At 43.0% G+C, this 9441-nt stretch overlaps 1 protein-coding gene across 1 annotated transcript; it reads right to left on the minus strand.

Moving 5' to 3' along the window:
* Positions 1-269: 269 nt before the first annotated feature.
* Positions 270-6129, minus strand: LOC148047472 (uncharacterized). Its single transcript, XM_087708058.1, has 2 exons — positions 5880-6129; positions 270-3096 (listed from the first exon to the last, which is right to left on the minus strand). Exons 1-2 carry the CDS (start codon positions 5994-5996, stop codon positions 1504-1506), a joined length of 1710 nt encoding a protein of 569 aa, XP_087564184.1. The 5' UTR covers positions 5997-6129; the 3' UTR covers positions 270-1503.
* Positions 6130-9441: the final 3312 nt, after the last annotated feature.

Here is a 9441-nt window from a genome sequence, read left to right on the forward strand (position 1 = left end):
CTTGTGCCTTGGCAAAGATTACAAATAGTATCCCATTTAAAACTGAGGGGAGCAGAGACTTTGACTGTTGGCTTGTTTGATTGCTCATTTTTTTATTTTTTTTATTTTTTTGGAATGGCTCCCAAATTGAAGCAGAAGCGCTTCCTTAATAACACATCTCAAGAAATTGCTATAAAGTCGCTGCCCTTGCCTCCTACGCCCTCTACTGGAGATTTGTTAACGCAAGAATTTCTTTTCAAAGTCCTTAATAATTTCAGACAGGAAATCAATCAACTTATATCGGATTTATATGATAAATTTGATGCTAAAATTGCTCAAACAGGGGAGGATATGATCGGAATTATGACAGTTATGACAGACTATATTGCCGGAATGGAGGATAAATTGGAACTTTTGGAAGAAACCAACTCTAATTTGACATCCAAAATCCAAACGTTACAACAGGAAATTGAAAATGCTCAAAAACAACTTGTCATGATAAATTATAATAAGACTGCGTTTGCAATAAGAGTTAGAGGACTGCGTGAAAAGGAACAGGAGAATTTGAAACAGATCTTCTTTGAAGCTCTTAGCCGTTCGGTGGGAAGTCCGGGACTTAACTTTGATTGGCAGATTCAAAAAATTTACCGCCAGAACTCGTGTGTAGCAAAACAGCGACAGCTTCCGAGGGATATAATTATATATTTCACCACAAGGTAATCCAGAAATGTGATAACACTTTAGTTTCTATGGCGGATGAAACACCAGGACAGTCACACTGTGTTCGATATACTTATATGTAAATAATAAAATATATTTAAAAAAAAGAAATGAAATTCAAGCCTTCTCTAAACTCATCAACTTTTGCCTCATGTGTGCAATAAGAGCAGTGCTGGGTTTCTTTTTTTTTTAAACCTCTTCTGTAGGTGTGGCCTGCTTTGTGGGAATGGCTAGCCGGCCATGTGACTGGGTGGGAGAGGCTTGCCAGCCATGTGACCGAGTGGGAGTGGCTTGATAAATGTCACTGGGTGGGCGTGGCCAACTTGTAAAATGTGGTGAAACTCACTTAACAATGCTCTTGCTTAGCAACCAAAATGTTGGCTCAGAAACTCTGGCATTTGAAGCATGCAAATCTTGAAGCTGTCAAGTTACAAGATCCTTGCACCCCTAACCCTTTGGGAAAAAAAATCTCAGGATGTTCAAACTTGACAGCTTTAAGAGTTTAAGGTTTAGATAGGACTCTTAGAGGTGGGCAGGGCAGCCAATCAGTAAGCGACAGGCAGGGCAAGCGTGGTACAGACGGGCAGGGGGAGGGAGCTGGAACCGGTTCTAAACGGCACGGTAGATTTGTGGAACCTGTTCTAAAGAAGAGGTTAGAACTGGCAGGAACTCACCCCTGAATAAGAGGTGATTTACTTCAGAAACCCTATAGACGGACATTTGAAATTTCTCCCTTGTGTATAAAGGTACATAGCTTAAAATGTTAGGCCTGATATGAAAATCATTCCCACAATCTGGATCCTTTTATAGTTTCTCTCCTGTATGTGTCCTCCGGTGTTTCACAAGGACAGAAGAGTAACTGAAACTTTTCTTACACTCTGGACATTCATACGGTTTCTCTCCTGTGTGAGTCCTCTGGTGTTTCACCAAGTGTGAATTCTGACTGAAACTTTTCCCACATTCAGGACATTCAAAGGGCTTCTCTCCGGTGTGAGACCTTTGATGTATCACCAGGTTGGAATACTGAATGAAACATTTCCCACAGTCAGGACATTCAAAAGGTTTCTCTCCAGTGTGTGTCCTCTGGTGTATTACTAGACTGGAATTGAGACTGAAACATTTCCCACAATCAGGACACTCAAAGGGTTTCTCTCCAGTATGAGTCCTTTGATGTATCACAAGATTAGAATGGTAACTGAACCTTTTCCCACAATCAAGACATTCAAAGGGTTTCTCTCCTGTGTGAGTCCTCTGGTGGTTCACTAGGTTGGAATTCTGACTGAAACTTTTCCCACACTGTGGACACTCATATGGTTTCTCTCCTGTGTGAGTCCTCTGGTGTTTCACCAGGTCGGAATTTGAAATGAAACTTCTTCCACAAATTGGACACTCATAAGGTTTCTCTCCTGTGTGAGTCCTCTGGTGGTTCACCAGGTCAGAATTCTTTCTGAAACTTTTCCCACAATCAGGACATTCAAAGGGTTTCTCTCCTGTGTGAATCCTCTGGTGCATCACAAGATTAGAATGGTAACCAAAACTTTTCCCACAATCAAGACATTCAAAGGGTTTCTCTCCTGTGTGAGTCCTCTGGTGTTTCACCAGGTGGGAATTTGAAATGAAACTTCTTCCACAAACTGGACACTCATAAGGTTTCTCTCCAGTGTGAATTCTCTGGTGGTTTACCAGGTCAGAATTCTGACTGAAACGTTTCCTACAATCAGGACATTCAAAGGGTTTCTCTCCAGTATGAGTCCTCTGGTGTATCACAAGATTAGAATGGTAACCAAAACTTTTCCCACAATCAAGACATTCAAAGTGTTTCTCTCCTGTGTGGGTCCTCTGGTGGTTCACCAGGTTGGAATTCTGACTGAAACTTTTCCCACACTGTGGACACTCATATGGTTTCTCTCCTGTGTGAGTCTTCTGATGTTTCAGCAGGTGGGAGTTTGCAATGAAACTTTTCCCACAAACTGAACACTCAAAAGGTTTCTCTCCTGTGTGAATCCGCTGGTGTATCACTAGGTTGGAATTCTGACTGAAACGTTTCGCACAATCAGGACACTGAAAGGGTTTGTCTCCTGTGTGAGTCCTCTGGTGGTTCACCAGGTTGGAATTCTGACTGAAACTTTTCCCACACTGACGGCACTCAAATGGTTTCTCTCCTGTGTGAGTCCTCTGGTGTCTCACCAGGTGGGAATTTGTAAGGAAACCTTTTCTACAAACTGGACACTCACATGGTTTCTCCCTGGTGTGAGTGCTCTGATGTATCACCAGATTGCCATGCTTGCGAAAGCATTTACCACATTGAGAGCAGTTGTAGGGCATCTGTCCTCTATGGGTCTTTCTATGAACCACAAGAGAACTATTCTGACAAAAGCTTTTGTCACATTTGTAGCATTAATATGGATTTTTTCCAGTGTGGATCGTCTTATGCATAATCAGTTGTGATTTGCAATCTGTGCTTTCCCCACAACAGGCACATCTATGGAGCTTTTCCACCACTGATATTATTGAGGTGTGATCCCCTGTTTAGTTTTGCTTTGATGACAGCTACTGTTTTCTTACTCGCAGTTCAAGGCCTGTATTACTGTCTGCCTGTGATGACTCCTTCAGATGCTTTCCCAGATCACTCTTCAGATGTCAGTTCAGAGGAAGATGAACCAGTCCCGGCCAAATCTGGAGGGGAGTTGATCAATGGCACCAGTCAGTTGTCTGACAAGGATTTGGCTGAAGCACAGCTGCAGCAGGAGTCCTGAGGCTTTGCTTGAGGAAAGCATGCAGCTGCAGCCAGTCAGTGAGGAGGAAGAAGAACTGCCTTTTGTCCCTAATCAGTGGGAAATGGAAAATACTTTGATTTCTGGCTTGATTTGCTTTCCTTTTCAATGTTGCTTATTATTCTCAGTCTTCCGGAGTGCTGTTATAGCCATCCTCTTTGTCTATAAGTTTTTAAAAAAATGTAACTTTATAAACAGTTGCAAAATGTGTGAAAAAAGAAAAAGTATGAATGAAAAGTAAAAATGCCACAATGCTAGATTAACCTCTTACATTAATTATGATTCATTTGACTACCAAGATCCAAATTCAAATATTCATTCAATCATTAAATTCACTTGTTGACTTGGATTAGTCACAAATTCTGAGCCCTGTAAAGGGTTATCATCAAATATGGTCAGGTGAAAAAGAAGGAACACCCTTTTTGAGTTCTATGATTTTACATATCATCACATAGGAAAAATCACCTGGTCCTTAGCAGTTCTTAAAAATGGGTAAATGTAACCTCAAATGAACAGCAAATTACACCTGTCATCATTTTTCGTTTACAAAAAGAAAGCCAAAATGGAGAAGAGAAAAAACGTGAAAAACAAAGGACATTCTTACTTCTTCCATAGGTATGAAAAGGCGAAGTAGCAGCCAAATGCTGCTAATCAAGTGCTCTTGATAAATTATCATCAGCAAGTGTGACTACATCTATAAAAGCTGAAGTTGGAGTTTTCTGGTTGACTATAAACTCTTCTGTATACTAAAGTATTCTAGAGCCAAATGTGAGGCCATCTGTCCAACAGCTAAACAACAGCTAAAGCTTGGCCAACATCGGGTTATGCAACAGAACAATGATTGCAAGCTCACCAGCAAATCCACAACAGAATGGCTGAAAAAGGAAAGAATCAAGGTGTGGCAATGGCAGTCAAAGTCCAGACCTCAATCTGATTGAAATGCTGTAGTGGGATCTCAAGAGATCTGCGCATAAACAAATGCCCACATACCTCAATGAACTGAAGCGATGTTGTAAAGGGTGGGCAAAAATCCCTCCACAACAATGCAAGAAACTGATGAAGTCATACAGAAAACAATTACTGAAAAGTTACTGCTGCTAAAGGTGAGAATAGAATAGAATAGAATAGAAGTTGGAAGGGACCTTGGAGGTCTTCAAGTGCAACACCCTTGCTTAGGTAGGAAACCTTACATCACATCAGAAAGTGTTAGGTTTTCACACATGGTTTCTCTATTTTGGCTTTCCTTTTGTAGAATAAATGGTGACATGATGTAATATGTCATATGTTCATCTGAGGTTGTATTTACCTCTAAGGACCGGATGATTTTTATTGTATTTTTGTATGTAAAACCATATAACTCAAAGAGGGTGGACTTTTGTTTTTCACATGACTACATATCTGGAAGTGCTGTGGATATTTTATAATATCTATAATTGTATAATTATAGATAATTATTTATCTATAAGCATACAGAGGGGAAATCTACAGCTCTACACAGATCTACAAAGGTATATATGTGGAAAAATCCATGTTTTTAGCCTGAAAAATGTTCCAAAATAGTCAAGCCTTCTGAGCTAACTTTAGAGATGTGGGGGCTTTAACTAATGAAATGTGTGACCCGACAAAAGGGCGAACGACAAATCCACACCCGACTTAACCGCGTCGCTAAAGCCGCGACATCATCAACGCACCGACAACAGCGCGGAGAGAACAACGCGGAGACAGAAAGCCGATTTAACTTAAGGTAAGGGTTAGGTTTAGGGTTAGGTTTAGGGTTAGCGTTACGTTTAGGGTTAGGGTTACGTTTAGGATTAGGTTTAGTTTTACAGCTCGCTTCTGTCGCCGCGCTGTTGTTGGCGCAATTCAGCGCTCATTCATCGGAGCGCTTTAGCATACGCGGTTTTGTCACCGTGGTTTAGTCGGGCACGGTTTTGTCGTTCACCCTTTTGTAGGTGAACCAATGAAATGATGCCTAAAAGATTTGAAGCACCAGTTATACCCATGGAAGTCCTCAGCTCCAAATAAGGGCAGAAAATACTGTCCTGCTGTCCACAATCCCTCTGGTGACATCCCCATGCAAGTAGTCCTCACGCTTGGGACTGGCATTTGTGTCACTAAGCAGCCTGATCAGGAAGCATGATGTCACATGACAGTCCCAACTTACATCTGTCCCTTTGCAGTTGTTAAGCGAATCCCCGTGGGTTGTTAAAGGCAATTTCACATGGCTACGACTTCTTGCCAGTATCCCCCACTTACTTTGCCTATGAGAAACTAGATGGGAGGGTCACAAATGGGGATCATGATGGTGGGATGCTGCGACCATCATAAATGTTCACCGGTTGGCAGCACCCGAACCAAACAGGCCAACTTTCCCCCGGACTCTCCTCCGACTCGTCCTCAACTCACCTTCCAGCTGATGCTTTGATCCTTGGAAGAGCACAAATAACACTCCGCACGCCACCTTCCTCCCATGAGAGATCCGGAAGAGGAAGTTCCTCGGCGCGTCTCCTCTGCTCCCCCCATCCTGTCTAGTAACACAGTACTCGATGGTTTCAGTTTTAGCTCCGACAGATGCCGCTCTTGTGTTGGCTTTCTAATCGCGGATGCTGCCTATCTGGCCACCGTCTCGTCCTCGGAGGTCGAAACTCAGGCTTGTGCTGTCTCTGCCTCAGGCATCTGCCAGATGTTTCCACTGATTACATGCAATGTGAAACTATTTAGCACGTGAAGTTTCCCTACGTGCGGAGTCTTAAAGGTTTCTGAAGTTCGGACAGAATTACGGAATAAGAGTTGGAAGTGACCACCTCTCCAAGCAGGAGACCCGATACGGTTCTGCACAAACAGCTGTGCAGTCTCCTCTTTAGAAAATCCCATTGTTGGAGCTCCCACAATTCCTGGAGGCAAAGCTGTTCCACTGATTGATTGGATTCACCCATAGGGACTCTCTCAATTCTAGGAAGGATTTGGTTTTGATGAGTCTCCCTCTGTTACTTCTTTTACTGCTCTCAGGCACTTTGGAGAATAGTTGACCCCCTCTTAATGTGTCAGTCCCTCAAACACTGAAATATTGCTCTCATGTCATCCTTAGTCCTCTGTGTCAGACATATCCAGTTCTTGCAACCGCTCATCCTATGTTTTAGCCTCCTGTCCCCTAAATACTTTTGTTGCTCTTCTCTGGACTCTTTCTAGCGTCTCAACACCTTTTTTTTTTTGTATCACGGTAACCAAAACTGGACGCAGTATTTCCAGTGCAGCGGTAATTCATTAAGACCTCATGTGATTTTTGATATTATCCCGCTGGTGATGCAGACTAGGAGTGTATTGACTTTTTCTGCAGCTGCAGCACACTGCTAGTTCGGACTTAAGTGGTTGTCCATTAGGACTCCTGGATCCCTTTCACAGTTAACTGTTGTTGGAAAAGGTACAACCTCTTGCAAAGGTGCTTTTTTTCCCCCCAAGAGGCAACTGGACTTTCTGGTTTTTCTTTGAAGACGTTTAACTTCTTGGATGAGAAGCAGCACTTCTTCAAAGAAAAAAAACAGAAAGTCCAGTTGCCTCTTGGGGAAAAAAAGCACCTTTGGGTCTGTTATTCTATATTCTATTATATACCCCCTGATTCTACGCTGTGAAGGAAACCAAACAGTCTGACTTGCTTCTGGACTCTCTTCCCACTTGCTCTCAACTCACCTGCCAGCTGCTGCTTCGATCCTTGGAAGTGCGCAAAAGCCTCTCTGCACACTGCCTTCCTTCCTTCCATGAGTGACCCAGTAGAGGAGGTTCTTCTGTGCTTCTCCCCTGGGCACAATATTCCAAGTGTAGCCTTACTAGGACAGTAGAATGCAGTACTAACACTTCATGTGATCCTGATACTCTCCCTCTGTTAATGCAGACTAGGACTGTATTGGCTTTTTCTGCAACTGCAGCACACTGCTAGCTCAAACTTGAGGCTTGATTGATCACTGGAACTCCTAGATCCCTCTCACAGTTACTGCTGTTGAGCCAAGTACAACCTCTTCTATAGAGGTTGTGATAAACAGTTCATGTTCGCCTATGGAACTACCCGAGACAAGAACTTGAAAGTAGCAAAGAATTTTATTAACGTATTTGCAAATACGGGTGCAACAAATGTGAATGTGTGACCAGGCACAGGTCAGTCCTTTTATCCCCCTAGAGAGATTCATTTCCCCCTTTCCTGTTTAAAGCATGCAGCTTATGTCTCTCCCAAAAGCCCCCATTTGCTTTTTGTTTTTAAGCACAGCATGCTGTCGAAGCGCTCAGTCTATACCCCCCCCTTCATTTTCCTGTTTAAAGTTTCAGTTTAACTAACTTCAGCTTAACTAACTAACATAAGCTCTATTGCCCCTTTTATAGAGCAGAGGTGGTGCAGTGGTTGGAGTGCAGAACTGCAGGCTACTTCAGCTGACTGCTAGTTCGGCAGTTCAAATCTCACCGGCTCAGGGTTGACTCAGCCTTCCATCCTTCCGAGGTGGGTAAAATGAGGACCCGGATTGTTGGGGACAATATGCTGACTCTGTAAACCGCTTAGAGAGGGCTGAAAGCCCTATGAAGCGGTATATAAGTCTAACTGCTATTGCTATTTTGTTCCATGCTTGCAGTTACAGCTGGCACCTTGCTTGCAAGGCTTGGTTTGACATTTAGCTTTTTACCTGTAACATGTTTTTAAAGACAACTTATCAGTGGTGGGATTCAAGTACCATATTTTTTGGAGTATAAGGCACACCTTCCCCCCCCCCCCAAAAGAGGCTGAAAATCTGGATGCATCTTATATACTGAATACTGCACTTTTGGCCTCCCGAAACCCTGCCCCTGGGGGCTGGGGAGGGTAATAATGAGCAAAAAAATGTGCCATTTTTTGTTCATTTTTGGGGGGGACAGCCCCCAGAAGCACTCTACAAGCCTCCCAAAGTCTATGCATGCCATTTATTTTTTTTGCAAAAATTGGGCCCGTTTTTGCGAAAAATGGGCCATTTCTTGCTCGTTTTTGCCTCCCCCTCCAGCCCCCAGGAGCACTTTGCAAGCCTCTCAAACTCTCTGCATGCCCCGTTTTTCACAAAAAACGAGGCCTGCAGAGTGCAAAAACATTTTTCTTACAAATTTACCTCTTCAAAATCTTGGTGCATCTTATACTCCGGTGCTTCTTGTAGTCCAAAAAATATAGTAATTTAACAACCTGTTCCTTCTAGTGACAGGTTGGGTGGGCGTTGCTGGTGAGGGTGCCATGTGACTGAGTAGGCATGGCCAACTTGATGTCACTCAAGCAAGAAAGGACACCGCAGGCAGTCCTATCTTGTTTGAGATGCTGCAGAGACAGGGCGATTTCCTACGTACCATTATCAAGTGCCCCCCCTCATTATCAAGTGCCCCCCCCCCAGGCTGATAAAATAAAAGCTCATCTAAATATTGCAACTGCCTGCCAAGCGCATGCTGGCAAAAGGAGACTGGCGGCGGGGTGGGTGGGTGAGGAAGAGTTTCTCTTTCTTGTCTGTGTCACCTGCTCGTGAAGAAAAAGAGTTTTGTAGTTTTTCTGTAGGAACTGTAATATTTTAATTGTGCCTTGGTTTGCATTCCATTTTAATGCTGCTGTCAACCCTGAAGCTGATCTGACCGAAGCCATCTTGATAGCTTCAGTGTTGCCATACTGGAGCTGAGGAATAGGGAGGGATAGTTGGGATAGTTATAGATATATAATTATAGACATATAATTATAGTTATAGATATAATTTGAGATAGTTGGGATTTTCTAGCCAAAACAAAATACTTTCTCTTGGGAACCAAGGACATTCTCACACCAGGTCAGAGAAAGGCGGAGTGGTCACCAGGCAACCAGATAGTGCCGTGATTGGACCATGTGACTGATTGTTTTGAGAAAGCGACAAACTTTTATTGTTAATTAGATGAAAACTGTGGGAAGTTTCAGAGTCGGTTTTCACCAGATCAGGTCAATATG

The sequence above is a fragment of the Thamnophis sirtalis genome, unplaced genomic scaffold (assembly GCF_051295495.1).
Source record: "Thamnophis sirtalis isolate CommonGarterSnake01/CBP01778 unplaced genomic scaffold, rThaSir2_p1.2 scaffold_3, whole genome shotgun sequence".
In the NCBI taxonomy this organism is placed as follows: Eukaryota; Metazoa; Chordata; class Lepidosauria; order Squamata; family Natricidae; genus Thamnophis; species Thamnophis sirtalis.